Source organism: Dromaius novaehollandiae, chromosome 3 (assembly GCF_036370855.1).
Source record: "Dromaius novaehollandiae isolate bDroNov1 chromosome 3, bDroNov1.hap1, whole genome shotgun sequence".
Classification (NCBI taxonomy): Eukaryota; Metazoa; Chordata; class Aves; order Casuariiformes; family Dromaiidae; genus Dromaius; species Dromaius novaehollandiae.
This window is the reverse complement of record NC_088100.1, coordinates 79815303-79833438: the sequence shown is the minus strand read 5'-3', so window position 1 is coordinate 79833438 and position 18136 is coordinate 79815303. Positions and strand designations below refer to the sequence as shown.

Here is an 18136-nt window from a genome sequence, read left to right as displayed (position 1 = left end):
TTCCTTTCACTGAGCAGTAGGAGAGACCCCATGAAAATCTGGCCCAGGAGTTGATATTTATAGAAGCAAGAGTTGTGCCCACTTGTTTTTGTTTGTTTGTTTGTTTGTTGATGTGAGAACTTTAAACTATAGAAATATATAGTGTTTGCTGTTAAACCCTTGTGCACTCATGTACTTTAAGAATAGAAGATGCTGGAGCGCAGGAGAGGCCAGCCAGGAGTTCAGTGCGATGCCAGGGTTCTTGGGTTTGGTGTGCTTCCCCATTTAAGTGGCCTTCGAGGGGAATGCATGCCTAGGTTTGCAGGGAGCAGATAATTTGCGAAATGTTTGCTTTTGTTCAGGCTGTCTTCATGCACAGAAGACAACAAAGCTGATTCTTCGATGTGGACATTCAAGATCAGGGCAGAGACCATGAAACCCACCCTGTACTGGCTCCATAGATGTGGTAACAGCTTTCAATCACTCCTGACTGGAGCTGGGCTAAAGTGAGTGGTCTATGGGTGAAAATGAATGGGTTTAAGAGAGCTGGGGCTATGTGTACAAGTACAGGAATGAACGGGGTGGTGAATTTGTAATGTATCTGCTTCTCCTTGGTACTGGCCAGCAAGTACTCTGTTATCACAGAGTAAACTCAATATAACTCATTCCCTTCATGGAAAAGGGGTACCCTTCTTCACATTTACTGTGGGTGTTGAGTGGTAAGTGCACATAGGCAATAACTATATGCTGGCTTTATCCTGTGGCAACTTGCTTTTGTGCCCAGTTTTCCAATTTCTTGCGGTTAATGCAACAGTGTATTTGAGCAGATGTCCAAGATCTTGTTCCAAAGGAGTGATGGGTTTCTTGTTGCATAACGCCTGGCACACTTCCATGATGACACAGTGCTTTCTGAGACTTTAAACAGGCTCAAAATGAGCTGCCTTTAGCTGTGCTAGGCTTATTCACTGGGGGTTCCAGCTGGCTCATGTCTGATCATGTCCTACTGGTTACTTGATGTACCATCTCACCTGTGTGAACTCATGGGCTATAGGTTTAGAGGTGACCCATTCCTTCTGCACTGTATGTCCCCTCCCAAAATGATGATACAAAAATAAAATGAATATTTTGTTGTTACGATTTTGATGTTACCAAACTGCTAGATAATGCCAAAGTAGGAGCTTTAATGCATCATGAAGCAGAAGGATAAGTTATTAAAGATTCATCCAAGGTTCCTTACTTTCAGTGGCTAAAATGAACCAATATGTACGTACAATAGACAAAAAGATACTTTCATTTACAGTGGCAGGACTTAAGAATAACAGCAACCGTTGGATCATCTCAGACCTTCTGTAGATCACAGATCCTTACATTTTACCTGCTTACCCCTAAATAAAGCATGATGCATTTTCTAGTCCTCTTGAATCAATTTAGGCATATACTCTCAAAAAATAAGCATATTACTGGTCCATCTATTTAATTATAGATTTCTCCCATGAGAAGTCAGAACAAGGACTAGTAAAAAAGAAACATTAAGTCACCAGAATGCACCATTAATCATCTCCTATTTTCATTTTATAAATCTTGTAAAAGAAATTTCTGTGCCTCTTTCATAATGGCTGACAATTGTAGGCAGAAGGATTTATACCATAGAAGCTGTTCAGAATAAGAGTTGGAGTTCAGAAAAGACTGTGGAAGCTCAAGAGAAAAGCTTATGATAGCTCAACACCTATTTCCAAGCAACTTCCCAGTTATAAGGCACATACATAATATTATTTACATTATGGCTGTCTTATTCCATTATACCCAGGGCAGCCAGTTGTATACTAAGTGGTTCCCTCAACTCTGCTGGAGTGCCATCCCCAACCTTTAGTCCAAAGCCTGGTTAATCTTTGTTAACTACAAACTGTGAGATGCCATTTCAGACCTGGATAGCATCCTGTGGAAGACAGAATTTGGGTAATAATGGACTAATTTACTTTGTAATCTTCACTGAATTTTGCTGACAGTAGCTGCAGCGCAAGATCAAAGACAACAGGAAACAAGGCATTTTTAGCACTGCAGAGCATGATAGCTTTCTTCTAGGCAGAGAGAGCCTCTGAATGTGTTGGCACCATGTACTGGTGCACCAGTGCACCTCCTCCAATATTAATTGCTCAGTTCCAGGAACCAGCCGTGGAACTGCAATCTGCTCTACCTTGTCATAGTGCAGAAAGAGCATCTTCTGTAAATTTTATGAGTCCTACTTGAGGCATGAACTTCTCCATGGGCTCCAGCACCCTTTGGTGAGACAAATTATATGTTGACTCTTTATGGAGTAACAAGAATATGTTTTGCTCATTATCACCATTTCTGGCCAAATAAGAAACTTGTCCAATAAAAAAACCTGTGAGCACCATAAGCCTTGGAATTCAGCCATGGAGAAAACAGAAGTGAGGGAATATGATCTTGAAATGCCTTTTCCATGGTCACCTCAGATTCCCTAGTGCAGCTCACAGCAAGGATAGCATTGTATTTATGGCTGAAAAAAGCATGAATCTGACTTCTATAGCTGATTGAAACAAATGAGGAATAGCAGGCTGCAAAAGCCTTTCTCACTGAAAAGAGGAAGAGGCAGTAATTAGAGAGAACATGGGAACTAGAATCCTCGCATGTAATTTCTTTTTGCTAGGAGTTATACCAAGCGCCTTGCCACCAGCATGGGTGTAGCCAAGTCTAGCCTTGTTGTGAAAGGACACCCAGCTTCTGCTGCACTTGCCTGTGAGAGGTGAGGAGACATTTCTTTTCCCTCTTTTGGTCAATCTTTGACCAGCGAATCATATGGAGGCTTTGCTGGATATATACACTTCACTCCAACCACTGTGATCCCATTCAAGTCCATGTTAAGTCCACTGTAATGTCTCGTTATTAGTTGACAGAGACCATACAGTCCAAGTGTCTTGTTCTGAACTTAGGACATAAAAAAACCGTTGTGTGTAGGTTCAGTAGCAGGTTAACCCTGTATCTTAAAAAAATCGACTGGAGTTAAAATTCAGTATGTAAGAAACCAATAGACTGCAGCAAATATTCTATCTGAAACTGTACTTAACTATCAAGCAGTTCGGAATTTTAGAAAGCTCTAAAAGGGAGAAATAACATTGTCCTGGTTTTGATAAAATGCAGCCAGCATAGGCTGCACAATTAGCATGAATTCACTTATCAGTAAGCGTAAATGCCTCTATATATGTACTGATATAAATATATGGTATTTATATCAGTATAAATAGCTGAGTGGATAATAGATTCCCTTGGAGATTAAGCTATTACTCAAGGAAGACATTTTCTTGCCCATGTGGCACTCAAACTGTTGGCTAATTAATATAATAGTTTCCTGTGGAGAATCCAGTCTCTTTTTAACTAGGACAGACAATCATCTCTCAGACCTTTGTTCAGGGTCATACTGGCACAGACTCCAACTCACAGTTGCCCACAGAATCCAGTTTTAGTCATTGCTCGGTTTTGTTCTGATGGGAGCTCTGCTTGCACAAAGGTACTGATGTCCTCAAAGGCAATTGCAAAACTCCCGCTGACCTAACCAGGTATTTTACTGTAAGCTTTAATGCAATTGTTATTCAAGAAGGGAATGCAGAGTAATGAACGAATATGAAAATATCTCATTTTCCATACTATCAAGAATATGTATCTCATAGTTAGGATTAGTCTTTACATGTTTTCCTGGTACAACCTTCCAGTACCACAATGCTGATATTATAATAAACTGCCGGTATCTTCCATTTTCACTCTGGGCTCCAGTTATGCATTCTGATTAAAAATACAAAGGAGAGCATTTAGGGGGGGAAAAAAACCCACAAAATTCAAAGCAGAATATCATGTTTTAATGATACATATTTGAGTGCAGCACTTCTAACAGAATTTCTAAGCAGTTGCCTCTGAGGATAAATTAAACCATCCCTTTTCTTGGATTACTGTCCAAATCGCTGCACTGTGGAGTTGATAATTTATCAGCTGTTCCTGTACCACAAACAGGAATCAGAATATATATTTTGCGGGAAGTTTTATGGGAATATTTGACAGAGGAAGAAAGGAGTATGTATCCCAGGGAAGAGAATTTAGTGTATATCCAACCATATCTGCAGACTTATTATTTAATTCTAACTCTTTTAGTAAGCTTGGGTTTAGTACTTAGCAAAGGACAAAACAAGGATTAGTATATGATAACCATTAATTAATATATGATAACCATTGGTGAGCACTGGAACAGGTTGCCCAGAGAGGTTGTGGAGTCTTCGTCTTCGGAGATATTCAAAAGCCGTCTGGACACAGTCTGGACAACTGCTCTAGGTGACCCTGCTTGAGGAGCAGGGCTGGATCAGATAATTTCTAAAGGTCCCTTCCAACTTCAACCACTCTGTGTGTATTAGTGATAGCAAATGATAAAACTGTGAGTAGCAATTTAGGGTTTAGCAGTATCTGTTACAAGAAGCTTATGTCTATTTAGCACAAGTTAAGCTACACAGAAGTTAGATAATCAGGTAGTATCAGTGGTGTGAGACACAAATTTCCACAGACAAGAGGTCAGAAGAGTCATTTTGATTGCCTAGGAGCCAATAGTACCTGTTGAAATTAAGATGAGATGATCAGATCAAATTTGAATAACCTGCATAGATTATCATAACGCTTTATTTTGTCTAATTAATTAATTTACATAATGAATTCCAATAACGAAAGAGGGTCTGAACTCAGACTGCATTCCTCTTGCTTTGAACCTCTGTTCTTACAGAGTTCCCCATTCACAGATACTTACATCCCTCTTGAAATTTATTCTGTAGCCTCAAGCAAATTCAGATCTTTTGACCTAATAGGTTAATTCCCTGGTTTTGTTCTTTAAAATAACCTTTACTTTGGATTTTAAAGTTATATCATTTCTTTTGTTAAATTTATTTATATTTTGTATCCACCTAATCATCATTTGCATTCATTTCACATTATGTGGTACATACATTTGCTAGGTCATGCCTGTATTGATTTATTCTTTATTTAGTCATCCTATTTCATGATCAAATTATAAAGTAAAATTATTTTTGTCTGTTCCTGTAAAAGCAAGGTATTTAAAGAAAGTCCTTTAATCTTTTATAGTTCCCCAAATAGTGTCTAAAAAATCAACATATGTGCAATGCCATTTTGACCTAATATTCTCATTTAGAAAGTGATTTAATAATAGTTATGGGGGTTTTGTCATTTTTACATTATGATACATTAGCCAGTATTCACTGAAAAATCTCATACTGGTCTGTTGGACCTTCAGCACCAACCATGGAAAGAAAGTTGGGATAATATGCACAGACAAGCCATAGTCATTGCAACGCTATGCATTACAGTCCCATCAGCTAGCCACCTAATAGAGCTTGCAGCTTATAGTTAGGCACCTAAGCACAAGTTCCACAAAAATGTACGAACAGCCACCATACAGGCTCCAACAAAAGGCCCGTCCAGCTTGTCCCCTTATCCAGTCTCCAGCTCAGTGGGATTGATTGGCAAGGTGGTTTTTCCAGCATGAGACACATCCTTTGCACTATGGGTGTGCTGACCCCTGCAAATTTCCCAGGTGCTAGAAATGGCTGTTATTTTGCTCTGTTTTCTGTTTTGTTCCTAATAACTCTTAGTAGCTAATTTGCTGTTTTTGGCTGCTCCTGAACACCATGTTGCCATTTTCATGGAACAGTCTGGGAAGACCCCAGGTTCCCTAGTGGAAATGGCCAGAGGCCATCACTGTATGTGCAGCATGAGGACTGCTTTTTCCAACCTGCACTTCTATCTGTACACATCTCATTTTACAACCCAGTCACTTAGCCCATCATCCCTCACAGCTGGCCCTTAGCCCTGCTACCCTGAATAACTTCAGTTCATCAGCAGACTTTGTCACCTCACTGCCCCCCTCCTTGTTCAAGGTTACTTACAAGCACAGGGGGCAGTGCAGATCCCCCAGCAGAGCTCTGCAGAGCCTCAGTTACTTCCTTCTGTTGTTTTATTTACTCCTACCCTGTTTCCTACTTTATACTGAGCCATTTCTCCATTCCAGCACCTTCCCTGGCTGTTTTAGTTTCCTTAAGAGCCTTTGGAGTGGGGTTTTGTCAGAAGACTATCTTCAAAACCTAGAAAGAAAAAAACTTCATCTCCTCTGTTAATGTGCTTGTCAAACCCTTCAAAGAACACCAGTAAGTCTGGTGTAAGTCCGGCTTGTCCCGCCAGTAACAAGGAGTGGAGGCCTGTGCATCATGCCATGCTAGGATGCCCATTCCCCACTATTGCTCACTCTCTCTAAAACTCTGTTTCACATTTCAGCTGGCAGCTAAGTGGCTGAGTCCTTTTTTCAGAAAGCGGAGGAGAAGCATGTTCTCCTCTTCAGTAGATCCATGTGGAGTGCTCTCTCCTAGCCACGGGAGCCCCCCATGCTCAAAGGAACAGGAGTCCCTCCTGCCTAGGAGGGTGCCCAAATCTCCAGGCCCTCCAGTGCCCTGCCAGGAAGGAAACCTGATCTTAGCAATGCTGGTTCACTGAGGGCAGAATATCTCTTGTTTATCGAGAAGGAGTTAAGTGAGGAGATCATTGGCCAAGAAGAGAAAAGAAGACAGATTCTACGTCTTGTTCTAGTGCATATTTCAAATATAGAATGGAAATATTTCTTGGAGATGAATCTTAAGATGACAGATACAAAGAAATGCCTCTTTGAATCCTGACAGGGGTGAGGTGTAAGAGAGGTGCAAGCCTGTTTGGGACTCGCAACACTTAGGCATGCCCAGGAGCAGGTATTTTGGCATCTGAGGAGCTCTAATGGGATTGCAAGGAGGAAACAGCTGGTGCAAGCAGCCTTGGCAAAGCTATAGCTAATTTGGAGAACACAGAAATGTTCCTTGATGCAGAAGTTAGGCTGTGCATGTTCTCATTACTATTCTGTGCAGCAGGGGTTGGAAGGGTCGGTACAGGGAGAGTGCTGGTTTCTGAAATAAAATGTTACAGTTCCTTAAGATGAGCTATAGGGAGGGTCAGCAAAAAGTGAGACCATCATTGGCAATGGCATAAGAAAGCTGCCCTAGCTACTGGATGATCTGCTAGGTGACAGATGACTCCTTCCCTCTTTAACCTGGCCAACTGTGAAGGAAATGACTGGGCAACATATCTGAATAAATTTTAACATTTCAGATTTAGGCAACTACAGTGGCAGTTAGAGACATAATCCACTTTGTGGATTTGGTACTTGATCTTCTCTTCACAGAATGATGCCTCAGCTGTTTTTAATAGCTTAGCTCAAAAATCCTGGGCAGCTAAACAATGCATAGTTAGTGTGGTAGAGAGGAGTGGGTTAATAATGCTCTGAAGAGTTTGTGAGTCTCGTACTGAGGCAAGTAGCATTTTGTGTCCAGAAAGTTGTCACCAGAAATCAACATGTGTATTCTGAGGTACAGTCATAAATGCTATGTAACTGTTTTGGAACTCATCGTCTCCCAATTTTTTCTTCCTGTTGTAATTAATGAAGAGGAAGGTATGCATCAGTTAAGGCTGTGAGAAAATATCTTGTCTAGTTCTGATCCCCCTGCACGTTACAGGTACCTAGAGCTCTAACCGTTGAGGGTCAGGCAGTTTCTTAGAGGAGTGTGCCTCAGCTCCTCTCTCCTATTTATTATGAGCATATATCATTTCTTGCAAGCTTTACAAACTTCTTCTGTGCAATGCCCAAGCAGCTACAGAACATTTGAGAGGCTGGCAAAATGCAAATGCCTTGTGGATGGCTCATTTGTCATTGTCAGTGAGACCTGTGAGGATTCTTCCTTTTGTCAAAATTATTTTCAGAAGCCCTAATTTAAAAAGCTGTATGAGAATGTGCTTACATTCAAGCACATTCATAGTCTGGGGAAGCTGGTAGAATTGTACATCATCATTAGGCACATGTTTCAGTCCGTAATAGGCTGGACCTTAGTCTGTGAGGGTCACTTTCTCGCTCTGAAGGATTGGCAAGGGCATCTTGCACATTTGTAATACTTCTTTCAGTCATTTGCTAACTAGCTGGCAACAGCTAAAGCAGTTCACTGATTACAGCTCTATATGTTTGTGTTGAGGGGCTCACCTCTGTGCCTACCAATGTTATCTCCAGTGTCTGCAGTGACTTTAGTCTGGGTTCCTGACAGCAGTGGTAGGACTCATCTCACCCAGCTTCAGACACCTACAGTAGGGACACCTACTTCTGAGCTTGTCGGCCAAGACTATTTAGAGCTGGTGAGAGAAACAGGCACTTGGAGAGGGTGATTCATCTGGCTTGTTTTAATCATCTGCTTCAGGATGAGATAAGTCGGGCTGTGGAAGTGCTTTTTTCTGTCTACTAACTATGCAGAAAGTGTAAATGACTGTCTCAGATGTACAAGTCTGCAAGGCAGATATCTCAAACTGCTAAGATGAATGCCATCCTTAGTTTCTGTCAGTATCACATGTTTAGCCTATACAGTGAGGTACAGTGTGACCCTGTGGTGAGTCTTTAATGGGCTAGCTGTGCACAGGATATTTAAGCCTTCTGAAGTGGTCTAGACATGCTTTTTAAAGGTGATACCACTACTGGGGTGGATTTCCTCTAACCCAGTGCAACATCTATAGTTAGCAAGCAAGGGCACTTCATCTAAGGCATATACCTTAGGAGGGATAAGTTTGTTTCCATGGACTCAGCAGAGAGCCTGGGGTGATGAGCTCACTTGTAGATGTCTACTGCAGGTGCCTGAAGTCAGTTGAGAGGGGTCTCACCCTTAATGTTCCCCTTACGGAGGAACGCAGAAGGAGGGTGGTTTTCTGAGGGGCATTCACGTGGGCCATGGCATTAGCAGTAGCACTGGAGGTGATTTCCTTCCATTGCTTCTGAATACCATGGGAGAGAGGCTGGGCTAAGTGGGAGAGAGGAATGATTCCAGCTGGGACTAATGAAACAGGAGAATGAACAAACAAAAGGAAGAGTGAAGAGCTAAATTTAGTAAAAGAAAGATAAAGCATTTTTCCTTTATCTCAGCATCTTGGTTTATTCTTTTGGGGGATGCCATAGCATAGAGAGCAGCCTGCTGCAAGGGGCAAAGGAACAAGCCCACTGAAACTCTAGAGGAGGATACCCAGAAATAGAATTCCTAAATGCCCTGCTTTATCCATTCTGGGAAGCAATTTTGCCATCCCTAAATTGATTTGGAGTCTGGTACCAGCTGTCCGTTGTGCAGTGTTGGAAAGAAAATAAGGAGCTTCTCATCTGTGTGCAGGTTTGGTGTCACCCCTATCCGTGCACCTGAGACATGGGTGAGGAGAACAGTCCTCATGGTCGCATAGGGACTAGACAGGGAAAGCTACAGCTCTGGGTGTTGCACGTGTCAGCTGGCAGGAAAGTCCCAAACAGTAAGTGAGAGGATGGGACCACATGGGTTCATATCCTTTCCTATAGCCACCACAACTTCCAAAGGCAATCCAGCTTCTTGGGACAGAATAAGTCCCAGGCTTCCTCCAGGACAGTGCAGCATCCACAGGGAAAGGCCATGCCCATTTGGCATCTAGCCTTCAGTGGTGAGCACAGCAAATCATGCATACACAGTGCAGTTTCACTGTAGGACAGTTAAAAAAGTCCCAGCTTATAACTCTTAATCACTAGGGCAATGATTTTTACCAAACAACATAGGGCTCTCTCAGTCCGTCATCATGGGACCCGTCATGCCGGGGATAAGCTCATACTCCATCCAGCAAGCAAGTTAGGTCACTAAAGAACGAACATCCCTAGAAATTTAGGCCTTGAGCTGTGAGATCACTTCAGAAGTAAAGTGGTACATGCAGTATTGTCTTTGCAGAGGGTAGACATCTCTGTTCGTGTATATAACACAAGGCTAAATGGATGTGGATGAGTCATTTTGCCTATGGACTATTGAGAACATCAGTAAAATTTGCTTTATTTCATAGAGAATAATTGCCATGGAATAGACATAAGAGGCAGTGATATTTGCGCATGAGCTGTCCACGTGAACAGACTGACTCATGAGTATTTGCACAGTATAAAGCAAAGCAGGACAGCAGCCCTGAGCCCTTGGTGGGGAGAAGATCCTCACCACAGTGTCCATTGTAGGGTGTCCACCAAACACTGCATTGTTTTCTATTGAGTGTCTGATGGATCCGACAGTGTACCTGTGATAGTGTCCACCTTCTCAGTGAGTGCTATAACCTACTGGACCAGAGGGTCAGACATGTTATCTTGCTGTCCCAGTGGCCAGTTCATAATTTAGGAAAAGCATTACAGCTTCAATGTTGTGGTTCAGAGCATGGACCCCTCTTGGGTCCTAGTGGCTTAAGGCATGTTCCCTCATGTTAGATATCTTTAACAGGAGTGGATTAAATACTCGTTTCCGACATCCTGGGGGAATAACTGCAGAGAAGAAGGGAATGAAGGATATTCTTCTGACTGTCTTCTGGAAGAAGGCAGATTTTTGCCTAACTTTGGGAATTCCTTCAGAGATGTTAACTGTGAGTGAAGGAAGGCACTTCCTTGCACTAAGACAGTGACACAAACCCTGTCCTAAGCCTTTCATATAGGCTAGCTGAGATGGCCCTTCACTTGGCACCTGGGTTTTCACGGATTTGCTTTTTATGTGCCCTTGGTTGCACAGGAAGCATGCCAGAAGAGCAGCCCACTGTCACTGTGGGGAGGTGACAGCAGGGGTTTGGATGCCAGGACTTGGGGTCTCCTTCCCGCTTGTGTACTCCTGTGACTTCCACTGGGTGCTTTGGCTCCTAAATCTGGGGGGAGAGCAGGGTTTCTGCTGCTTAGATGGAAATGACAAAAATTGTTTTGTGGGTCTGTTCCTCAAGCCTCAGATTCTCAGAGAAGTCCAGCTACCTAATTCCTGTTGATTCTCTGCAGTTTGTTGCGGTGTGCGAAGTGTTTGGTGTTACGGTGACAAGGTGCATTGGAAAAACTTGTGGGCAATTTGAAAATTCAGTAATCATGGCAGGATTTGTGTGGCGGACAGTAAACATAGCACTGGCAGCTGCACATTACTTGGTGAAGTTAAGAGAAATAAAGGTACCATTTTTCTGTAAGCTGTACTCTAACCAGTCTATGCAGTGAATGAGGCAAGAAGCATTAGCTACATTCAGCAATGTAAAGAAAATGTATTAAAGTGATTTTGAACAAACTAAGGCTTCACAGACAGCTCTATTTTATTTCTAGCAACTTCTAACTTTCAGCAGATAGGTTGTAATCTTTTCAATGTATGCCTAATACAATGCCATGTTAACTTTGGATAATTCATTGGCCTGCTGGTGCATCTCCATTTGTGTGGGAAGCTGCTCACAGTTTTCTCTTGAAAACTGAAATAAGTGAAGAGATCAGCAAAGTCACATCCTCCTTTAAAGCCACTCAAAAAAAGACACCAAGAAAACTCTGGATGTTTATACCTTTGCTGCTGTACTCCTGTATGCCTCTTTTTTGATCCCAAGACACCAAATAGAGGCCGCAGTTTTGGAAACCATTCTGAGTATTAAGTATGATTGGGTTATTTTTTCTGTTATAAAATACAGCTTTACTGGACAAACTTATGGTACTGTTAGCTTAGATCATACATTTCTCACTTGTAAAGAAATAAATAATTAATTGGTTCTCTCCCTGGCATAAACCTTTTCTTTACTAATGTATTAGCTTGTGCAAATACAAAATTAGGTTAACATGAAATAAGAGGTATTAAAATATTGCCCATTCAAACTACTGATTTCCATCAGTATAAGGAAGGAATTTTTGTGTACAGATCTCTCTCCCAGACACCGGAATCAGGAATAAGGTGCATGTGAAACTGGGCTTTCCGAGCAACGTCCTTGGCTCAGTTATGCCAGGGCAAAGCTGAAGTCAAGGTGCTGAGTTGTGGTTGGTGGAGGCCTCGAGGAGAAGTTGGGGCTGCCTGCTCTGAGATGCTCTTCAGAGCACCAATGGGTTGCTCTAATTGTTGCCAATCGGTTACAGCCTCAGAAGAGCAGTTTTGCTAGAGATTACTGGTATGCCTGGTGATCCAAGCTCAGCATTAATCATGCTGCTTACTTTGCAGTGATCATGCTTAGCTGCAAGATTAAATACATTGTCCCTCTCTCCTCTTAAAGAAACACCATGTTGCATGAGCTGCCCAATTCTGTATTTTGTAAGACAATAATAATTGCAAGTGTTGCTGTAATCCTCTTTGCTGCTTTACTAAACTCAATGCCATATTTTGCATTCATTTGCACATTCTAGCAGCATCAGTTTGAGTGGTCTGTTACATCTTTGCATGTACGTCAGAACAACATGTAATTTCACTTTCCATTTTGCCCAATGGCTCCTAAATCTAGAGGTGATAATTACTATTTACACTGTAATTGTGCTTCAGTTGGGTTGGATGCTTTGTGATGATCTAAAAATGAATGACATTTTGTGGCAAGATCTGTATTTCATTGCGGTAAAGCTCCGCGTGACTTCAAAAGGACCCAGGATTTGAAAACTGAACTGCTGCCCGGTTCTTCTTTATAAGCCTTGTTTTTTCCTCTCTGCAGGGGATGAGCGCTCCCGGGAGTCTCCAGCCCCAGCAGAAGCACAGATGCAAGCTGGGGCAGAAGGCAGTGGAAGGGTGAACCGCTGTTGTTGGAAATGCTCCGTGACGCAACTCAAGAAATTTTTCTGGGGTGTCGCTGTGGTCCTGGGTGTCTGTTCCTCCTGGTCAGGTTCAACCCAGCTTGCAAAACTGACCTTTAAGAAATTTGATGCACCCTTCACTCTAACATGGTTTGCAACAAACTGGAACTTTTTATTCTTTCCTTTGTATTATCTTGGACATGTTTTTAAGTCAGCTGAGAAGCAGTCTCCAAAGCAAAGATACAGGTATGAGACCTTTTGTTTTTTCTCCTGCGACACTTGCATGCTGCTGTACCTCTAAGCAGACATTTTACTCAGATCAGTCTGTTAAAACAAACTTGCAATTGTTTTCCTCTTCAGTGTTGCTAAAGGGTGTTCTGAATTCATTCTGTGCGGTCTGCTAGGTGGTATGTTACTACTCTTAATACAATTTGACTCAAACAGTAAGAAGTCCAGGTTTATTTCCAATCCAGACAAGTCATTTAATGAAGGTCTGCACTTTCTGTCATTACTTTTCAATAACTTTCTGTCCAAACTTCTGTGACCAACATTTTTTTTATTATTATTAATGGCGTTCTTCCTCTACCATACAGCTGATTTCTTTGGCAATCTCTGAGTAAGCTAAGAAAGCTGCCCTTTCCAAAATCGGTACTAGTGCAGTTCCTTGGATAGCCAAATGACAGGTATTACGGTATTTTCCTGGCATTATGCCCTTGACATCTAAGGCCAGACTCTGATCCCAGTTATACTTGAGCTATTTTGTTTATTTCCGAGAGGAAGCATGGTCGTAACTGAAGACAGCATTTCGTCTTCAGTACACCTTTTTTTTTTACAGCAAGCCTAAACCTATGAAGCGTAAAGCCTCTCGTGAAAATCCCTGAGTGCCCAACTTCCTTGAGGGGCTGGGGATGTTCTAGCTTCTTGCGAGAGTGCGCCTGGCAAGTGCTCCTTCACCTCATCTAGTTTTAGCACGGGAGAGGTGCCTGGGACAGGTGGGATGAATCAGCCCCCAAGAAGTCCCACAGCAGAGAGCCTCTGCTATGCACAGAACAACATGTTCCCCGTCTGTTACACAGCGGGACTCACGGCCCTTAATGAAGTTGCTCAGGAAGTGAAGAGCAAGAAGTGCACAATTCTCAGCTTCCCGTTGTGCAGCAGGAAGGCAGAAACTCATGAAAGGAAAAATCGAGGAAATCTGGGTACTCATGAAATGCTATACCTTGGATTACGAGGGTTGAGATTATAAACATTAAAACTGTGCTGCTTAGCTATTGTTACATTTTCTTAATCTTCTAAATCATCAGCGGGCTGTGGATAAAGGAATTTCACTGTTTATTGCAGGTGCTAGCTAGAGCAGTTCTCAGAAGTTTTAAAGAAATTTCCACAAGATACCACATTTCCTGCTTTGCACTTCAGACTTCAGTTTCTACTTGTTGTTTCCTAAATAGTAAATCCCATATATGGGTGCCTCAGAGATGAAAGAAATATGGAGGTTAAAAAAAGCAACAGTTTAATCTAAAAGCAGTAACAAATGCTAGCCCAAAACAACTACCTTTTAGTTTCTTTGGTTTGTATTTTTCTTTCCAGCTTCCCTTAGATAGGGTTTTAAATACTGATAATTCTGGGGTGAGCAGTTGGGGTTCACCATATCCATGGAGTTAAAACCTGAGCATTATACTCTTCATTGCTACAGTTAATTGATATGGCTGGTAATTTTATGTCTCCCATTTAATTAAATGATGACTGAGCTGAGCAGCAGGTGCAAGTCCTACAGCTTATTTGGGATGTAGGGGGGGACATCACTACAAATAAGCCTGCAGCGGGCTTAGTAAATAACATGCATTTGCGTGTCTGAGTAGCAGCTTGAATAGGGTTAATTTGCAATGTTTTTTTATTCATCTCAGGGTAAGGACTTGGCTTTGTTTCCTAGCTTTGCCACAGATCTGGTGTGTGCCTTTGAGCAAGTCTGTGCAAACCTTTGATTCCTTTGCACTCGCTGTTCCTTTGGATGGCACAGCCCTTCAGAGGGGGAACTGTCCCTTAGTATGTGTTTGTGTAGAGTCTGCCTCAGCATGTCCAGTATCTAAACCACGTCTTTTCAGTGGTGCTGTGCTAAGACTTACCATAATAAGAATTATTGGTCATCTGCATTCTCCATTATGACTGAGATTTCACATGCACATGTCAGAACACACAAGCATTGCATCCCAGAATCCCTTCTTAATCATTCCCTCTTTTTCCATACAACTATATTTATATATGTGTGTGTATATTTACATACATGCATATATATATATGCATATATGTATATATGTTGAGATTTTGCAGCTCTGTGTGAGGCATTACTATCTTCAGGAAAGGTTGTACTAGGCACAGTCGGACACGTTAGGAAGGTTTTGCATGGGCTTCTGAGTGGTTAAAGTAAGACAATTCTGACCTGGAACTAACAAGAAACTTGCTCAATCACTTGCTTCTAATTTTATCCTCCATCCTCATCTATATTTTATACATTATCTGACCTCTCTGACAGGAATTTGCAAGGAGATAAATAAATGGGAAAGTATAAAGGGGAATTAAGATGTCTAAGTCACCTCATTAGTGAGGTAGTAAATGAAGCGATTCTCATGTGTTAACTACATAGGCTTCTAAAATCCATAACACTTAAATTTTTTTGGCAGCAGAGTTCCCAAGAACACATGCACAGCTGTCTCCTCCTCAGCAGGGTGGGCAGCTCAGCCCCTACCCTCACTGCGGCCCGGCAGTGCCTTCATAGAGGCACGGACTCAGGGCACAGCTTCTGCAGGGCCTGATCCAGCAGGCGTGCTTTGGGCACACGTAGCTATCCCTGGAGGTGGTCATTCCTTATGGAACACAACTGCCCCGCCACTTTCATACCCAGCCAGCATGGGAGGAGGAAGGCCCCTGTGTTGTTCTTGCTCTCAGGGTAAGCAGCTCACCCAGAGCCTGGCTCCTCTCCTGCGGAGCGCTCTCGCCGCTGGGCCCCACCTGTGCTCACTGCTCCTTTTTGGCCTGCTGGCTTTTGAGGAGGTAATGTTTGCAAAATCTTTTAAAGCATATTTTTGGCATAGTTTTACATTCCAGTATCCCCTTGTCTTCCCTTTTTTCCTAAAGGTTTTGATAGCAGCTGTTGAGAGCTTGGCAAATGCTAGCTGGGAAATGTTGTGATGCTATAAACCTTTTACAGTTAAAGGATATGTAAAGAACAACAGTCATTAGGAAAAAATATATAAAAGAGGGATCATAAAATGTAATAACAGTGAAAAAGGAGTCTGTCCTCCTGTACAGATATATGCTTACCTTGATTAGTTAAATATACCATCCAAAAACCTTAATATGGTTTTGAATTCCTATTGTATTATACCAGAGACTTACTATGCCATATATATAATTTTTGTATGCTTTGTAATCTCACATAAGAGCACAGCTGCTGCAGTCACAAACCAGTTTAAAGCTGTACAGGTTTTTTCCCCATTTTATAAAACATATATTGGTAATAAATTTGGCACCAAAACCTTATAGTGGCACATTACATTTATTAATAGGTTTATTAATTTTCTTTATGAGATTTTGAGTATTAGACCATAATGTAAAGTATTAAGGATTTCTGATTCAACCCTAGTGCATGGTAAGGAGCTTTCTATGTAAGCTCAAGCAGAATAACAGTTTTGTCTGCAGCACGGTGGGAGAGTCACTCATAATTCCATTGAGAAAATGTTGGATTTTTCCAAATTGTATCCAGGCAGAATATAACAAAGAATAAAATCTCTACTGGATCAGTACTTTTGGTGATGAATCAAGGCAGACCAAAACACGTGTGTTCATGTACGAACTACTCTAGGTTCCCTATGCAGCTCCATTAAATTTGAAAGTTATGCATAAACTGTGTATCAGGGAGAATTTGTCCCATGATGGGCCATGTACAGGTCACGCAAGACTGCGTTCTTGGTAAAGTGACTCAGAAAATTCTGACAGGCCACAGAAGAGCACTCCAAGGTTATCTCCGCTCTCTTACTTCTTGTTCGAGTGCTCACCAGATTAAAATAAAATTACAGTAACTAGATTAACATTAATTTAAACCGTTGTCCAGTCCAGAAATAACACATGTAATGATTTATGGGCCTAATGGATCATTTAAGAGTACTTCATTTTGTCTTCATACTTTTTGCTTCCAAACTACTTTATAAAATGACACATTCATTCTGATGAGGTCTCCTCCATCATACTTATATTATTAATTTATGAGATAACACAAATTAAAAGCACTGGAGCTTAAAACTCCCTGGCTATAAGAAAGATGAAATTAAAATCTCTGTAAGATATTATTTAGCTTTGCGTATTTCTAGGCAGGAGAGAACATACCACAGCTCTTACAAAGATTCACCCTTTGCATACCAACATGAGAACAACTGGGAATCCTGTGCACATATTAGCAGCAGAATTCCTCAGAATGCTTACTTATTTTGACGGTATGGTTTTATCTAATGGTTTTCTGACAAGTAAACAGGAGGACTTTATAGAATGATTTGCAGGACTGTTTGTTTATCTTTTAGATCATGATTTTTGTTGCATACTGCAATAGGGCTAAAGGAATCTGTTCTATGAATACAGCAGATGTGTCTGGTGAATGAAAGAAAGAATCATCTCATGTATCTGGGACTGATCTACATCCACATTTGAACATTTTTTGACATGTTCTTTTTCACTGAATCAGTCTCTGTACTGCCCCTGAATTAGCTGCCACTAATCTTTCAGAATTTGAAGATATTTCTTTGAAAAGAAAGAAAAAAGTTGAGGGTGACACTGAAATACAGTTTTTTCTTTGGAACTCAGACAAAATACTGGAGGTAGCAATGGAAGAGGACTAATGTGAATCTCATTTACTCTAATATACCTACAATAACTTCACAAGAGTCACTTTTGATGCATATACATAGGGATTCAGAATTGAGACTTAGATCTTCCGTGGCCAGAAGTGATCAGTGCCTTAGCTTCACGTAATGTCCAAGAGAATGTGGGCCAATTTTTAAATATATTTCATGCACATTCCTGCATGGAAGAGATGAGACACTAGCCCAGCATCCCCATCTTGACTCACATGAAAGTGCCACTTACTGAATCAACACTGTGCTCTTCTGCAGCAGCAGTCAGGGAACTCAGCCACCCAGGTGCTGGTAACCACCTGACCATGACAAAACTGTAAGCAGGGATGCAGTCAGAGCCTGATTTGGCAATAGTGGATACTTTCGCTATTGATTTTAAACATTTTGTATTCATGAGTCTCTCTTATCCAACAGCAATAAAATGTTGCAGTGTTGTTGACTTTTGGCATCTTACTGATTTATTATGTTGCTACTTAGGTGGGAACATTGCCACCAGAGCATGCAGTATTACCAGAGTCATAAATAAGCTACAGAAACATCCAGACATGATGAATACAAGTGTTTTAGCAAATATCACCCAATGGAGCATCATATATTTTTC

At 41.5% G+C, this 18136-nt stretch overlaps 1 protein-coding gene across 2 annotated transcripts in view; it reads left to right on the top strand.

Moving 5' to 3' along the window:
• The window catches only part of SLC35F3 (solute carrier family 35 member F3), a 196455-nt gene that overhangs the window by 124196 nt on the left and 54123 nt on the right, over nt 1-18136 (top strand). For both annotated transcript variants that reach the window (XM_026117307.2, XM_064509244.1), the window contains one exon: nt 12556-12880. In XM_026117307.2, coding sequence (XP_025973092.2) covers nt 12556-12880 — 325 coding nt within the window. The remainder of the gene's footprint in view (nt 1-12555; nt 12881-18136) is intronic.